The 18,105-nt window shown below is 40.2% G+C and overlaps 1 protein-coding gene across 3 annotated transcripts in view; it reads right to left on the reverse strand.

The window, feature by feature from the left end:
• Window positions 1-542: 542 nt before the first annotated feature.
• The window catches only part of htr4 (5-hydroxytryptamine receptor 4), a 201,453-nt gene continuing 183,890 nt past the window's right edge, over window positions 543-18,105 (reverse strand). For all 3 annotated transcript variants that reach the window (XM_031317115.2, XM_031317118.2, XM_031317117.2), the window contains one exon: window positions 543-2,873. In XM_031317115.2, coding sequence (XP_031172975.1) covers window positions 2,786-2,873 — 88 coding nt within the window. In that variant the 3' untranslated portion in view covers window positions 543-2,785. The remainder of the gene's footprint in view (window positions 2,874-18,105) is intronic.

The raw sequence follows: 18,105 nt of genomic DNA on the forward strand, positions 1-18,105 counted from the left end.
TTTTTCTTAAAAAAGTTTATAAACTAATATCCTATACCGTGAAATTTAATATTAAGACCAAAAATGCTAGACCTCTCTCTAAATCGTGCTTGGTGCTAAACGAACCAAGCTAACTAGCCGGCCGGCCTATAAATTAGTAATATGTAACAACTTCATGTTTCATTCACTCCCTTTTGTCACATCTTAGGAAAGCACATTGCTATCGCCAGAGTGACAATTTTGTCCGGCTGATTTTCTGTGCAGCATGAAGGCATGTTGGGTGGGTGGAAGTAGCGAGCTGACGTTAGCTAACTAACGTTAGCCAACGGCCGCACAGTCCCTCAGCTCCCCACCGCAGGGAGACTTCTTTGCAGAGAGAACGGATGACAGCCCGGTAGATGGACAGTCTGGTTAGCCATCTTCCATTGTCAGCTGTCTTCCTGATGGCGAGTGAAGCAGAGGGACCGTAGTCTCTGTTTGCTGTACGCTGCTGATTCAGGCAAACGCTGCTTAGTTGTGGGTATCATAGCAACGTTTTTATCTGGTTTCCCTTTTCTAATGACGATTACCGCCCCCTGCTGGCATGGAGAGTTATTTCCTCTCCCGCAGGCGCAGAACGTACGTGGTATTTGGCCGTCTTTGCGGTGTTTTCAAGTGCAAACCTTTGGCTAAGACAAAGGCGATGTGAGGCGAAGTGAGGCGACGTGAGCCGACACCACAGTCGGCCTGCGTCGCCACTAGTTCTTGCCATCTGCTTGGTGGGTCAGGGCCTTTAGATCTGGTTTGGTCTCCATCAACTCCTTAGAAAATGATCAGGATCAAGATGCTTCGTCTATGTGCTGTTAGCTGCTAGGCAGGAGCTTTAATTTTGGTTTATTAGAGCATGTTTACTGAACACAGCTGCTTGTGAGCACTGAGGCCACTGAGCCAAATAGTAAGTGTGCTGTAATAACAAAATAATGAGCTAAACAGGCTACAAAACTTTTCAGAGCTAATTACCGTCGCCTAGGAGTACTGGCCCAATCTTCATGAAACTTGGTGGAAGCGTGTAGCACGGGCCAAGGAAGAACACATTACATTTTGGAGCGGGTCCGAATCACAGAGCGGATACAAATAATTTTTAATTTTCTTTTAACAATAGGGGAGATAGGGCATTTGTCCTTGGTGGAGGTTTCTCCGCTCTCAGAGTGCCTTTCTAGTTCTCTATGGGTTCGTCACTGGGAGTGAGCACTTCACATTATACAGAGTCATTGATCCATAATGAATACAAAAATAGGGATTAGGGTTAGCAAACAGGGGTTGCCATTATACATTATGCAGCCTCCCCTCATGCACTATCCTTTCTCCATTCCAACAATACTCCTACAATATTCTGTTGTGGCAGCAGCATTACTAACTGTGTGGAGAGTAACTGGTGACTAATCATTTGGTGAGATTCACCCTATCTGGGACTAGCCTTTTGGATGAACGAAGTCCTGGAGGACTCAAAGAGGGCAGGAAATGAACTATAACTTTTTTTTTTTTAAAGGAGCAGGTTCATTATGCGTACAGGAAAAACAGTTGGCTTTTGTGTTCTCCGTTTCCATGAACATGAACAAATGGAAACATTTCTGGTACATTCTTTAACATGGGCTCATGGCGTGTCGAGATGGAGCAGAACTTTACATCACATGTGGACATGTATTGTACACACACACACTCAGAAGCACGCTTGTATGAAAACATACATTAACAGCATGGAAACACATACATACGCACACAGACTGCAGAAAACTGAAAATGTAATCACACACACATCATAACAATGCAGGTATTGCTCCAACATCATCACAACGCCTGAATCATTCATGAGCAGCTTTTAATGCGTTGTGATCCTTTAACTTCTTATTGCGAGAAAAAAACAATGATTCAGACGGGGCCTTGAGGAGTGATGAACAGGGAGCGTGAGCTAGCAGCCTCTATAATAATGCACTTCGACAGTTCAGCTCAGAGATTTAACGCAGCCTTGCAACCACATTTTCCTTTCAGCTTAGTGAGGATTTAGAAAAGCTGAAAAACTTTGACCTGGGAGACATTAAGGTTCTTTAGTTTTGTGTCAAGGCTCAAACACGTGATGTTTAGCAAAGGAAATGTTGTTCTAAACTCTGCCTCTTTTCATGAAAAACACTTGTTTCAAAAGCTTTGTTTGTCACCTTATTATGCTCTACCGCCAATCTTTCTGATTTTGTACTGGAAAACAACAGGGAGCATCTTATAATAATCACAATAATGTCCTTTTTACGTAATATCAAATAGCTTTGGCAACATAATTTTCACTTCCTAGTCAGTCATTAATCACATCTCGTGCTGTGAAATTCTCCTACACATTCCACCAAAGCTGCCGGTTCGCCACATGACAAGCTGGACTTCACAGCTAGCTACCAGCAGGCCTGCTGATTGGATCACCGTCGCAATCTGGCTCTGATTCAGTTCGACTGGGACAGCTCAGTCTCTGAGGGCCAGAGGATGGGAGAACCAGCATGACAGAGAACAGCATCAGAAAGACTGGGAACTGGGTTTGTTCCAGTCCACTAGTTTCAGCTGAACTTTAAAACCAGATGCACCCTTTGCAATGTCACATTCCTCGCGTAGATCCCTAAAGTCCCATTGGGGCTCTGTTCTATTTATTTATTATTTTTCTTTTAGATCTGCTGAGTTTGTGGCATCTGCGTTGAATTTGTGAAGGCTGCGGTGTGTTTCCAGCGTCTCTGTGGTGACGGTGTTCGAGCCGAGGTCTTTGGAGATGTGACTGAGGAGTCGTTGTTGGTCACAAGCAGGACTCGTGGGACTCTGTGGCGGTGTGCAGAGACTTTTTCTTCTGCTCTGTGTGGTTCCCGTTCGAAAGGACAGAATACCTGAGAGAGAAAACAGAGGACAAAAACTATAATGAAAATAATTGTTAGCCTGTGCAGCCTTAATGACATGTTTAAAAAAGACAATATATATGAATACTGCATAACAAATGTTATCGATTTGAATCCCATTTCCTGCATTTCTACATACATTTAGGGATTATGGTGATACAAAATCCAGTGTTGTGGCTGTAAGCAGTCCAACAAAGTGCTGCAGCGAGGGACTTAACACTGAGAGATGCATAAACACACTGTGACGCGCTCATGATTGTATTGCAATGAGTTATTCCTCCACACGTAAAATACAACTAGCACTGCAGTTACCAAATGTAAAGTTACTTTGTGAGTCGAAATAAGTGCGTTAGTGCGGCGGTCAACAGAAAGTGTTGGCTCCCAGGCTCCCCCCCTCTCTGTCAAAGCCCAAAAAACCCAGGTGAACAGGTGAAGCAAACAAATACGTTATCACTTCCACTGAAACCGCGATGAAAACGCCCACCACCTACAATATAAGTATATAACAATCAACAAATAACACAAATGAGACCATAAACAACGTACAATATGTGGCTCCTACATCCAGGAAATAATTAAGTTGATCATAATGATAAATTCTGCCAGAAAGAATAGTTCTAAACTATGTATTGGAAAAAGATCTTACTTTCTTTATTGTTTAAAATAGGGGCCGATGTTATCAATACTGCAGACATTTGATTTTGCACAGTAAGAACCAGTTACTGTATTAAAACATAGAGCTCTCATGTGTCTCAAACAAATATCTTTAGGCCTTTACGTAGGCCACAGGCATCACGGTAGCTGTATAGGGTCTCTAGAATAAAAACATAGTAACAAGCCCCCAAAAGTTTGACACGGTCAAACTGCAGTAGAAATAAATTGAACATCTGAACTTTGTTATCATGTCCTCTGCTGCTTTAACCCTTGTGTTGTTCCCGTCGACCATGCAACTTTGTGTTTTTCTGGGTTGAAATTTCAACATTTAGTTGTTCTTTTTCTACACTTTTCATGACGTTTTTGTCGATTTTATTCAAATTTTCTTGTCACTTTTTGTCAATTGTTTTTGGCGGGGTTTTTTTTATTATGTTTTTGTCCATTTTTTTGTCATTTTTTCTGATGTTTTTTTTTTTCTCACTTTTTTCGATTTTTGTCACCTTTGGCAATGTTTTTGATGTTTTTTTTGTCACTTTTTCCAACATTTGTCGCTTTTTTCAACGTTCTTTTGTCATAGTTCTGATATAGAAAGTTTTTGTAAACGGGTCAAATTTGACCCGAGGACAACAGGAGGGTTAAAGCCACCACCCGGCTTTCGTCAAATTAAATAGAGGTGAAAAGAGGCTGCTGTTGCAGTCTGAAAGGGTGTTGTGGGATACTGCAAAGTACAAAAGTAGCACTTCATTCTTAAAAAGCCAAGGTTTTCCAAACCACATGAGCTGGAGCTGACATTTACCCCTGTTACCCAGACTGAACTTTAACAGTAGAATAAGCTTATATTCCAACATTACAGTCAGTATCAGACCTGGTGCCCTCGTCTAGTATATTCACTGCCAAACAGTTCAGACTTGATAGTGCTTTGTAAATGTATAACACACTTAGTTAAAGCCTCATAACAGTCTCCTGGTGAGTCATTTCTCAGCGTAGTCTGATCTCTGCTTACTGGAAAAGTGATTACCCAGACTTTGTAACAAGACGGCGATCGGGAGAAGCTGTCAAAGCTGACCTCAGGTTGACTTTGTTACGAGACATTAGTGGTACAGGAAAGAGTGACAGTAAACTGGAGCAGAGGAGGCAGAGATGCTTTAATGGTTCACACACACTATGGCTGGATCCACGCTCACTTAATGTGTTCAAAATCAAAATACAAGCCGAGTAGAAATACAGATGTTCTCTGAACTGATCCTGTCTTGAATTGTAATCTATCAAATTTTTGTATTTTATTTTTTACGATGTGATGAAAAGTCTAAAGGCCTGTGTGCCAAACCAATCTTTTTTGTTTAATGGTTGTTGTATGGTTTAGTAATTTAAAGATACAGCGAGACGTATTTGAGTCTAATAGTAAAATCATTTTAAATGTATAGATCGGCAAAAGGATGATGATGTGCAAAGTATCCAGGTGTGCAAAGCTTGTCCCGTCATAGCCAAGGTTGTAACCGCTGCCAAAGGAGCTTCAACCAAGTTCAAGTTCAAGTTCAAGTTCAACTTTATTTGTACCCAGAGGTAGATTTTGTTTGCAGTAGACTCCTCATACATGCATATGGGAATAAACAAAGAGGCACATATCACACATCATTCAACTTAAGACAGTGGAAATTAAGAAAATTAATTTTTAAAATTAAAAAGTTCTTACCAGTCCAGATTATACTTAAATATTGATGTGAACTAAATACTAATAATAAAAAGAAAGTAAAACAAAATGAATCAGTAAAAATGAGTTTACCTTGTGAAAACATACATAAAGGTTAAAATATAATAAATAAATACATAAAAGCAACAATAAATAAACACCTGAGCAAAGTATAGCTATGACTTGTTCCTCAGTACAATGGCTGCAGGGACAAAACTGTTTTTGTGTCTTTTTGTTCTACACCTAGGGATGGATCGTAAACCTACGCCCAGAGGGGAGAAGCTGAAACTTTGTGTTCAATGGATGGGAACTGTCGTTTAAAATTGAACCAGTTATGCGCTGTAACTGTTTTGTGTACAAGGTCTCCACGTTGAGCTGTGGCTCACCAATCAGCCTGCTAGACCACTTTACTATTTGGTTGAGTGAGTTTTTATTTTTCAAAGAGAGGTTCCCAAACCAGGCTGCTAGCGCAAAATGATAAAACTGATTCAGGGTGGGTTTACCACGGCGTGGTAAAAGAGGGTCATGATGGATTTGTCAATGTGGAAGCGACCCAGTTTCCTCAAACACAACAGGCGCTGATGCCCTTTTTTACACACAGCTTCACAGTTAGTTTCAAATGTGAGTTTTGAGTCTATTATCGTCCCCAGGTATTTATAAGATTGCACATATTGAACAGTTTGACCTTTGATTGATGTAATTTCTTGTGTCTGGATTTTTTTTTCTAAAATCAATGAGCATGTCCTTTGTTTTGGCTACATTTAGTACAAGTACTGAGTTAAGGGTATGAATACTTATTACTGTAGATATTTCAGTTTCTTTCTTTTTAATACATTTGCAAACATTTCTAAAATCCTGTTTTCACTTTGTCATTATGGGGTATTGATTACAGATTGATAAGGCTGCCACATAACAAAATGAAAAATAAAGTGAAGGGGTAGATAAGATAAGCAGCTTAGAAAATTGAGAAATATATGGAGCAAAATAAGTGTAATATCAGGAGATAAATCAGTGCATTACGCTAATTTACGAGATAAGCAATTCCAAATTGACAAATACATAATGTCACTGTCCAATAAAAACTATGTATCTCCAAAAGTTGTCTAAGGATTAAGTTGTTTTCTTTTCATGGGTTGACAAAAATCTACTTCTTCAGACAAATAATCCATTTAAAATAGGATGTATTGCTTTGGATTATGTCCAAAAGGATTTTCCACAAAGATTAATACAGTACCTGGCTAGAGACGCATGGCTTTCACAGGACAGTGATAAAATACAGTTAAATAAAAGTCAAGGTTGCCATTACGGAAAATCACACTTGACTGAAATGACAAACACATTTTTCTCTGCTATGAAATAGGCCAGAGCTACATTTAGCAAAACACAATGATAAAAAGAAATCATTTGTATGCTGTATTTTACACAAATTTGTTCAAGCAAGCAATTCTAATCTGACAAAAGAAGCATTTAGCAGAAAGCACAAAGGATGAAGATGACACAGAGACTAATTACATGCCCAACTATACTGTAACTGTAATTAGTTCAGGCAAACAGTCTTGCACAAACACATTTCAATGTGACATTAGTGCACAATCACAGCCAACAAGAGCTAGGAGCACATTAGTTAAAGTCAACAGAAACTCATTCGTAAGGCGTAATGGGTCTCATTTGTATACAGTCTATAGGCTTCACTGCAATTGAATGAGAAGAATGAATGTCTGTGGTACACATGCAGGTATTCACGGATGCATGTGTGTGTGTGTGTGGATATGTACGGTGAATGATTATGCACATTTTGTGCAGACACATCTGTGTATATGTACAAATGTATGTGTGTGTGTGTGTGCACCACAGAGGCCTCACCGCGGGCTAAAACCATTACGAGCTGTTTACACAAACACCCTGACCAAAGACACTTCCTGCTGCCGAACTGGCCGTGAAATTTACCTTCCAGACAGCCTCGAACATTTAGGGCTTTTCGAAAGGAAACACAGCTACAGATCCTCGCCAGAGCAGAACCCAAAATTGCTGCCATATTGCAGCATTAAACCCTCAGCTGGTCTCACTGTGGTTCTGTGAGTGGGACGGTGTCACTGCTCATGTTCTTTGGTGGAAACAAAGATGTTGTAGAGCCATGTTTGAAAGGAGAGCTGGGGAAAGTAAATAGATTTTTTTTTTTATTGATCTTACATTTATTAAATCCCAGTAACACATATGTTTTCAGTCTTGTATGTCTCGCAAGGGCGTAACTTTGGGTTCAACATTGGGGGCGTTGAGATCTCCACTTTTGAGCAAAATTGAAATTTTGAGCGTCAAACACTTCATTTCCTGCATTCTGGTGAGTTTTTCGGCAACAATTTGTGCCTTTTCTGAATCAAGCTATGGTGCAAATATCTTTATTTAAGTAAAGTTTTTTTTTTTTTGGGGGGGGGGGGAATGACACCAATTAGGTACAAGCTAATTAAACATCAAATCAAGTGCACCATGTACTGTAAGCGGTTATGGTCTTTGTACCACTTTGATGCTTTTTGCATTCATCGTTAAGTGCTTCATGCTTCACAACACTAAAATGATTCCAAATGATGGTATAAATGAGGCTGCCATCTGTGAATGGATGTGACAGCACACCAAATGGTGTTTCTAGAATGGGCGGGGCTGGTGCAATCAGCTTATTGCCGCTGTGTGATTTTTAGGATTTTCAGATGAACTGAAAGGTTAAATGCTCTTTTGTGGGTTCAGACAACTGTCTGCCAGTCCCAGACTCTACTGTTCTCAAAAGTTCACATTTGGACAGTTTACATGGTTAACACAAAATGCATTAGCTTTTCAACAAACAGAATGCTTTCGATTATAAGTCGTAGCCCTTTTTTTTTTAAACGGCTGTTTTTTATATATGTATAATGTGCCACCATTTGTATCTGCATACGTTTATCCCCAGCTTCCGCAGAGGTGGATGTGGTTTGAACCAACAAATAATCAATTCTCCCCTTATTGTTGTCATTAGTTTGCTATTCAAATCTTTGCTTTGCAGTGACATATAGTATTAAACAATAAACCAACCCTGAACTTGAAGTTGGTATGTTAGTATGAGCTGCAACAACACTGAGGGTCATGCCAAAATTCACAATAGCCGTAGAAAATAAGTCTTTACTTGATATTAATTACAATATAACTGACATGCAAGATAAAGTAAACCAGATTGAAGTTCAAAGTTCTAATTTGCAATTCAAATTATAAATAAGAAGGAAAAACTACAGAAAACTTCTAAAAGCCTCATTAAAAGCACAAACTCTTTACATGAAAGCAAGTAAAGAACAAAGTAAAAGCTGCAGCAATCACTGATGTAACATACCGAAACATGGATAATAACGTACAGAAAACTGCAAACTGGTGTGTGTTCATTTGGGGCATTTTTTATAATAAAATAAAAAAAATTGGAGCAGGACATGTGGCTGCATCCTTTCTGTGTTTATTTGTGGTTTTGTTTGTACACAGCTGAGCCAACAGCAGGATGGAGATTTGTTTAATTAGGCCGGGGGAAAGAGAGACAGAAGGCCCGGATTACGAGCAGACTAAACATTTCTACGTATTTTGGGCAACAATGTGGCGAACATCCATCTTTCTAAAGTGCCCTTTAGCAAGATATTGACCCTGACGTCTGATGTTCCTGTGGAGGCGTGGGGAAAAAAAAGAGAAGATTTCTTCAATGAAGATTTAAAAGGTTTTGAGTCCAGGGGGCATTGAAATATGTATTTTATAACTTGGAATCTATTTGGCAGAGCACTGACATTGTATATCACACCTGTAAAGCTTCTTCGCTTCTTGTTTCTGCTTCTTCGATACAATTTGAGAGTGTTTTAAAAGGGAAAGTTCCTTCCTTCTCTCCAACACATTAATGTGACTCATTAAGGATTAGTTATTACAGTCATGAATATCCACCTGGCTGGCTTTCTTTTCTCCATTCTTTTACACAGAGACATAAACAAATATACACCCTACTTATATTTTGGAAGTTATTGTTTACGGTTACCTATTCCTTGCCCACAGCACAAATTAGGCTGATTTTACAGTATTATCATAATGTAATGTTTTACCTTGATTCACCCTTTTCTGAGCACTAGGATCTTTTCTAACTATTCCCTGTTTCTGTTAGAACAAATTCCTTTCATATTCACTACAGGAGCAGCAGCTTGTTTGGGGACCTTTTTAAAGGGCACCTATAGTCATTGGAAAAGACTTTTATCACCTGTCACTTTTGACACACACAAGCGTTTTCATATTGGCCGCCAGACTGTTGTGGGTGTGGCTTACCTGTGTCACAGAGCTTACAGAGTGGAAGTGAAGCAGACTAAGAGCGAGTAGGAAGAGAAGGGATGTGTTTTCTATATGTTGGAACATTAGACGGTCAAATCCCCCTGTTTTCCGTGTCCTAAATGTCTACTAATGAACTATCAACGGAGTGTCGACGCTGATCGACGCCGCACCAAGGACTGAGCTGTTCAGAAGATGGAGCAGTGCTTAGCTAAGTAGTTTCAAATGCACGGGCAAGCCAAACTTTGGAAGCCTTAGACACCTGATAATATCAAGATATACACTTTAATATCTCTGGTTGTATTTGACCACTTGGCCAATGATGTAAATCAATGAGGGACTGCTTTGCATGTGAAGAATAGTCTATATCCTTGAAGTTCGACTTGCGCGATTACTCTGGTGCCGCGGGAAATTCCGCCGGATGCATGTATTTTCGCCAATGTACGTTTCCTTCCGCTTTCTTTGTGTCGGAATTTTAAACGACAGTTTTAGGACTATGGTTAACTGCTCCTCAGATCTCTGCAGGGTAAATTGAGACAGCTAGCTAGACTTTACGTCCAATCTTTTTTCTCCATGTGGAGTTTAGCGCCGCCCATGACGATTGTGATTGGTTTAAAGAAATGCCATTAAACCAGAGAACGTTTTTCTCCCATCCTGGAATGCTGTGTGGACTAGCCAGACCCTCCTCCGTTTCACAGCGTGTGGATGGTCTGGCAAAGCGAGATTATGTGATGAAGTACCTTGATTTATCAGGTATTCAATCCACTCAATACCTTTGAATACATCATAGATAGGTGATTCACTGAATGTATTTAAAAGATGTGAATGCCACTGTATATACGTACGTGTACTTTTGATCTGGGCAGTTTTTTTCTGGTTTGGACTATTTTCCCTGTGCACAAAGCCATATCCATAAAGAAATGGTTTCCTCAGTTTTCTGTGAAAGAACTTGACGGGCCTGCACCGAGTCCTGAGCTCAACCCCATCTGACACTGGAACAGCGATTGCGAGCCAGACCTTATTGCGGAACATCAGAGCTTCATCTCACGAATGCTCTTGTGTCTGAATGGGAACAAATCCCTGCAGCAAAGTTCCAACATCTGGTGGAAAGCCTCAAACAAGAAAAGAGGCTGTTATTGCAGCAAAATATATCCCACTTTTACCAGGATGACGTGTTCAAAACTCAATGTTTGGGTATCCACAAACTTTTTGCCATGTAGTGTAAATATCACTGCAGTGGTAGCGGGCTTTATCCACCCATTGTAAAGTCACATTTAAAGTAGGTACTAAGAGCATATACTGTCCTGTAGCTGTGAAAATGGCAATACATTTCTTGAATCTTGAATATGTGATGTGATGATATCTTTTGAGCAAAACACACTGCTTTTTCTGACACCTGTTTTACTGAAAGCTAGACTGCTTGAGGTTTATGACACCATTAAATTGCTGGAATTAATGTGTTATCATCTTTTGTGAAAGAAAATGATATTTACCAAAAAACACATCTTCTGATGGCCATGTTTAGTGATTTCGGGGCCAGAATTGAACACATGTTTACACTAGCCTACAAATAAGCAGAATCTCAAATAATAATCTTTGCTAACACACACATTCCTGAATTTGCCTGCTTGAATGTTTCTTTTGGTAAAAGTTGGTAAAAATGTGACTGCATCTTTTTTAAACCCCTTTCTCCAAAAGAGATCTAATATTCCACTTCTCTGGGCGGCCAACGTCCCCCACTCACTCACACTCTCTCTTGATGACCACTCTCGTCTCTCACCCTCTCATCACCTACTCAGCATCTCTCTCTCCCTCTTCACTTCTTCTGATGGTCCCACTCAGAGTCTTTCACTCTGAAGTGCAATAGTTGATCATCCCAATCAGGAAGCCTTTTCCTCTTCTTTTGTATTTTCCTTTTTTTCCTCTTCTTTCGTGTTTTCCTTTTTTTTCCTCTGCTCTGTGTCAGCTGTCTGTTTCTGCTCGGGTCACCAAGACAACAAGTCGCCTGTTTCAGCCACATGCCACTCGAGGCAAAAATACCTGACTGAGAAACGAGAGCTCACAAGCCACTGTGATGCTGATGAAAGTTGATGAAGCAGGGGAAGGCATGAGGACAGAGAAGCAAAGTCCCTCCCCTTTTCGGTGGACCACCATGGGACCTTATTTCAGAAAAAATATGTATGTAAAGTGTTATGAAAAGTAATTATTTGATCCCGTTTGAATTGAGTCCTGAATAGTCTATATCGACAACGTTATATTTATGGGATTGTTCAGGTGCCGCCGGAAATTCCGCCGGATGTCTCTCATTTTCGGCCGGATGTCCGTTACCTTCCGCTTTCTTTGTGTTGGCGTTCTAACCTCCGGTGGATTTCTGAGGACTATGGTTAACTGCTCCTCAGATCTCTGCAGGGTAAATCCAGACAGCTAGCTAGACTATCTGTCCAATCTGAGTTGTCTCTCGCACGACTAAAACAACTTTTAAAGATGTTCCACCAAAACAAGTTCCTTCCCGAGGCTATTTCCAAACGGCCAGAGCAGAGTTTTTCTCCCATCCCGGAATGCTGCGTGGACTAGCCAGACTCTCCTCCGCAGCGCTGTGGAGGAAGGTCTGGCAACGTGAGACTTAGTCATGAATTAAACACATGACGTTCGTCAATTTAAAAGATCATTTTGCAAGTCAAGAAAGTAAAACTGTTAGACATACTGTATAAGACTTTGAAAATATGTAATTACACAGACTATTTGCCCCAAAGTCACATAACGTTTCATACCGGGATGTAACATTACTTACACGAGCGACGGGTCTTGCTAATTCTTTCGCTTCCCGGCTGAGGGAAAGATAGCATTGTTGAACATAGCTAACCAAGCTAGCGATGAAGCCGAGCAGCAAGCAAGGTGACGTATATTGTGCAAGACGAGAGATGCAGAGTTTCTCCACTTGCAAAATTATCTTTTAAATTGACAAACATCATTTGTGTAATTCATGGCTCAATTCAAACAGGATCAAACAATTATTTGTCTCTTGCTGTTCACTACCATATGTATATATATATATATATATATATATATATTTATTTTTTTTTTTTTACGAAATAAGGTTCCATAGGGTCCATCGGAAAGGTGGAGGGACTTCTCTATTGAAAAGGTCAGAATAGCAGCCGAGATGGAGCAGAGGAAGGATGATAAATATGAGATAAACACAATAGACCGGAATTTGAATAGAAAAGAGATTACACAGCACTGAGAATAAAAGGAAGAAGATTATTTTATGCAAACGTTTATAAGGTTTACTCCCACGAGGAAAGTTTGCTTGTAGCTCAGCAACAAAAAAGAAAAATATGCATGTTGCCACGAGCAGAATGACTTTCTGAAAAAAACTCAATTTTTGCACTCCTCTAACCTTAAAGGAAGGTTTGTTTGCAACTTGAAGATAAAAAAACATGTGCACAGGTACTGTAAGCAAAATCATCATGAGTCTTCACTGAAAAAGGCGAGTGTCATCACCTCAATTACAGTGAGACTGAGTTAGAGTTTCTGTTACAGTGTGGTTGGGAAGAGGAAAGGAGAGAGGGCAAAAAGAGGAAAAGGAAAAGCTGAAATAATTTAATACAAGAAGTTTTCATGTTTGCAATCTTTCGCCCTAGCTACATAGCTACACTCGTAAGAAATAAATCCGTAAAATTACAGAAAAGGTCCTGGGAGCTCAGGTCATACCCGGACTTTGCCCCGTGATTAAAAAAAACTAAATAGGGGCAGCCTCTAGCTCACCCAGTAGAGCGTGTGCCCAATGTAGGCTGAGTCCTTTGCAGCGGCCCGGGTTCGAATCCAACCTGCGGCTATGTGTCATCCCCTCTTTCTCTCTCCCCACTTTCCTGTCTATTCACTGTCACTATCTAATAAAGGAAAAAGCCCCAAAAAAAATCTTTAAAAAAAATAATAATTATGTTTGTAGCTACAGTTAAAATACAGAACATGTTCTGTTAGGCCTATATAAAATTATCTCATACAAAGCTGCTCAGTTAGTGAACTTCTGAAAACGTTGAAAAAAACCTTCAGAAATGTCAAAAAAAGCGACTAAAACAAAAATGTTGTAAAAAAACGGCCAAAATGTCGTAAAAAACGCCAAACTTCAAATTAAGTGACAACATGGACTTCTGTAATCTCTCCAAAACCAACCTCCGTGCTTGACAAAAGTTGCAGATCATGTTCTATGGACAATTTCTGTTAAACAGTCATACAACTGTTAATACACAGACATTTCTTAGCTTGTACTGTATGTTCACAGTCATGACGTCTATTTGCACACGTCCTTTCCTGAGTAAAATAAAGTACAAGTAAAACTCAGGCAGAAGATCCAACAATAAATGAAATATGTTGATCGGGCCTCCAGAGTCCAAACGATTAACTTAAAGTTTTCAGCTGGTCAGCTAAAGCAACAGTGCTGACACCAGGTCTACTGAAAGAATCAGAAAGATGTCCTTTCATGGGATTACATTTTACAGGCTAGTATTCTTCCTCTCATGCTCGATAAGGCAGGTCTGAAGACACGTCAGAAAGCATTAGGGAGAGCTGAGAGATTTTTAGCCGGGGCCAATCTGCACCCAATCTGCACCAGGCAAACAGAAAAAAAGGCCAAAGAGATGAAATGCTGAAGGAATGCGGCTGCACAGATCTTGCTGTTTCCACAGTGATGGAGCCCCATGAACATTGCATATATGGTCAGAGGAATGGAGGTGGTGGGCGGTTAATGAGAAACCGGTTCTGAAGTGCGAATTGTATACCTTTTCTCAAAACTTTGCACAAAGATTATTGAAGCGAAAGCTATAGGGCATCAAAACCCCACAGCAGCTGAAAATAGTGGGCAAAAAAACTAAATCAAAAGATTATTTCTACCTCAGCTAAAGCTGAAATGTGTGACTTTCTACATACCTCTTTAAAGCATGAGTCAATATTTCCTACACAGTTAATATTGAACAAATGCCTACATGTAATGTCAATAGTTTGCTTTTAGTGACAAACAGCTGCAGGCAGCACAAAAATGGAACCGTGTAAACCCAATGCTGGTGTAGCAAGTAAAACATCTCACAGCTATGAGCCAGATTTTTCTTTTCACAGGGGTTTGTAGAAACCAAATTAAAATGAAATTACAGGTGCACAGAAACATGGCTCTTGTGGGATGTAAATGTTGCTCTGCCTCACTCGGTAGTTAGTTACCTCAATAGCTAATTTAGACGACATTTAGACAATGACATGTCTGTGCACTCCCATCAAACTGTCTTTATGAACCTCTAGTTCAGCTTTAAATTCCCCACTGCAAACTTGGAAAAAGATTGAACTAAAAATGTGTGGGCTTTACTTTACAGGAAGGTAAATGTGTATGCATATACTTTATTGTGTAAAACTTAGCATTTTATGCAAAATGTCCTGCTGCCCCCCTTTGCAGTGCACAAACCGAGACCAAAAAATATCATAAAAATTAAAAGAGCAAACATTAAAATTATTTCAATTTTGGTCAACTCTACTTGGATTAGTACTTTAAAAGTACCTCATCAATGTGACATGTTTTGTCCTGCAGTGTGCAAAAAACAACAACACACAAAACAAAGCCAGGTGAGTATTTGATGCAGTTCTAATACACTACTGAGGGGACTCTGAGCCTGACTACTGAGCAAGCCGCTACTTCAGCTAATCTGCCAACCAGCATTTAAAACGTCACAGTCTTCCCCGTCTTCCCGACCAACTTCCTTCGATCTAAGACAGCCAGCTCCTCCCCCGCTGAGCCACTCTCTGCAAACAAAAACGTCCTTCCCTTTTCTGTCACAGCGATAACATCTGCAATTTCAAGCTTCGTTTCAGAGAGAGGGACAGGGGACGGAGGGTGTCCGTCATAACCCTGGCGAGGCCTCTCTGGGTTCAAACCAAGGCACTGCACTTGAGGGAGAGCTTTTGAGATGGACACTTTAATTCGGCCTGTTATCTTATGTATTTACTTTCCTTTTCTTTTTAGAGGTTTTAAGCTTGTGGGCCCGTAGGGCTCAATCAGGCTTGGGTCCTCCACTGAGCTTTTATGAGTGCAGAAAGGGGTGCTATCTCTGTGAGAAAAACAGCTCAACGGGAAATGGACCTTTTACTGATAACAGGGACGCTACACAGTCAACATGATTGGCACAAAGCAAATACATATATGAGGACTGGTGGCACTCTATGCTGTTCTCTAGTGGAACACTTTGTCTCTGGCTGACTTTTTTTTCTCTTCAGCTTTCCACTTTCTATTTTCTCTACACCAGTGGTCCTTACTCGCTCCCTGTAGGCTTGTAGCGGCTCTGAAAGTTTGTAGCTCGCTCCTTAGTGAAGGATAGCGGATTCACAGCAGTTAACAAAAGATCCCAATGACCACCCAGAATCCTGGAAAAAAAATGTTGGTCTGTACATTCAGTATATAACAAATTATAAATGGTGCCTGTAACATACCTCTCATAATGTGAATTGTTTTTGTAATGGCCTATTTACGTTAACACGTGTTTCAGACCCTTGTATGATTGGTCTTGGATGGGCTCTTTGCCCACTCACTGTGATTTCTGCCTGTGCTACTGGCCTAAAGAACCATTTTCTGGAAGCTATACAGTGACCATTTCTTGTTGAGTGTGCTCTCAGATGGCTGTAGGCGTACTGAGCTGACCTGCAGCGTTGAGCTGAGCAGCACTGAGGCTGAAAACACTGAACCCCCTGCTCTGTTTGTCTCAGAACATCAAAACAGGATTTAGCCAGGACACACGCACCGAGGCATGAGGGTGAAGTAGGTAGCAGGCGGGCCTGTGGGGAAGTCATCAAAGCACAAATGCATGCACGCGTCAACAGTACGTGCATATGTGTGTGTGTGTGTGTGTGTGTGTGTGTGCATAGTACAATACAGCATGTGGTCAACACACTCATCAAAACAGGAGTATCTGAGCTGAATCCTTAACGAGCAGGAGTTTTCCTCAAGAGAATCCTGCACCAAAATACACATGTGGAGTAGACTAAGCTTCGAGGTAAAGTGGGCCGGGTTTTTTTTTTGAGAATGAGTTCAGTGTGCTGCTGGCTCTTAGTGGATCAGAGGTTTGATTATTTCTGGATGACTGACGCCTGCAATGCACCATTCCTTAACTAATTGCTTACATGACTGGAATGAGGAGATACCACTACTGTGTGTGTGTGTGTGTGTGTGTGTGTGTGTGTGTGTGTGTGTGTGTGTGTGTGTGTGTGTGTGTGACTGCAAGTGTCATACCTGCATGGAAGTTGTGTATATCGAGAAGTGGACTACGTGTGAGAATTCAGGCTTCTGCTAAACAGCCCTTTTTATTCATACTTGACTCTGATTTTCGAATACTAGCATAGACTAATTCCTTGTATTACAGCTACCGCACAGGTCCCAGAGGTTGATGGTTTATTGCCTTTGTTGAAACAAAGGCGTGTCGACAGCAGTTGTTTGGAATTATGTATTTGAGATTTGAGTTATAACTGATCTAACCAAGGTGATTATTGTAATCAAAACCTACAAAAAGTAAGAAAGCCTGTCTACTTGTATGAAAACTGCAAATGTAACATGCTGCACGTAGTTTGTATATAGTGTCTTTAATTTTTTGTAACGTGTGTTTGGAATAAGTTAGTTTTTTTTTTCTTTTTTTTCTGGCATCCAAAATAGTTGTCATTAATTTCTCTGAGTAATTTCTTTCCCTGACCAAATAGTTGGAACTGAACCAAAATAAACAATATTCTCAAATGTCCAAACTCACACTATAAATAAAGTAACAATAAACTGAAATATACTTAATAAATAATCCAAACCCACAAGTAGAATTACTTAGACTTCTTTATTGAGTTTATATAATGAAATTGCTTAATGTGGTTCCATAACATATTAAGTTCAGAGTTAATGACGGATATTATTAGCAAAAATACCAACCATTATGACTTGCAGGACAGTTGTGGCCAAAACATCCCCACAGTTCTGTGTGTTTACCAAACAGCACACTTTAACACATGACAACATGTTTCCCCAAAATGGAAATGTAGCTTTTAGGAATGAAACCTTTTTTATTTTCACATCGCTGCTTTTGATATTCATTATTTCTTGTTGGCTAACCAATCGGTTTGGTTGTCTGGTCAAATGAGATCCTCCAAAAGAGGTTTTTCTGCCTTTTTTCTGGTGGGAGAACATTCACATTGACACTTTAATAGCTAAACGCCCACGGGAAGATTGCGGAGAAGATTGCAAAGAACTGCACAGACTGCAAGCAACAGGCCAGAGGCATCAGCATGGCTCTGGTTTGAACCAGGTCAAGGTTCAAGCAGGGCCAGGAGCGGCTGTGTGTGCACATCATTGCTGTAGTCCCTTCTGCTGTAGCCTACAATATGTACATGCATTGCTACTTGTTACTTTGCTAATACTGTAATACAGGGTTCTTCAAAGTTTTATAAGCAGAGGACCCCTTAACTGAAAGAGAGACCTAGCAGGGACCCCCTAATACTAATATTGTAAAAAATGAAGTTGCATATAAAACTGGGCCTACAATAAAATGTAGGGCG

This window comes from Sander lucioperca, chromosome 1 (genome assembly GCF_008315115.2).
Source record: "Sander lucioperca isolate FBNREF2018 chromosome 1, SLUC_FBN_1.2, whole genome shotgun sequence".
Lineage (NCBI taxonomy): Eukaryota > Metazoa > Chordata > Actinopteri > Perciformes > Percidae > Sander > Sander lucioperca.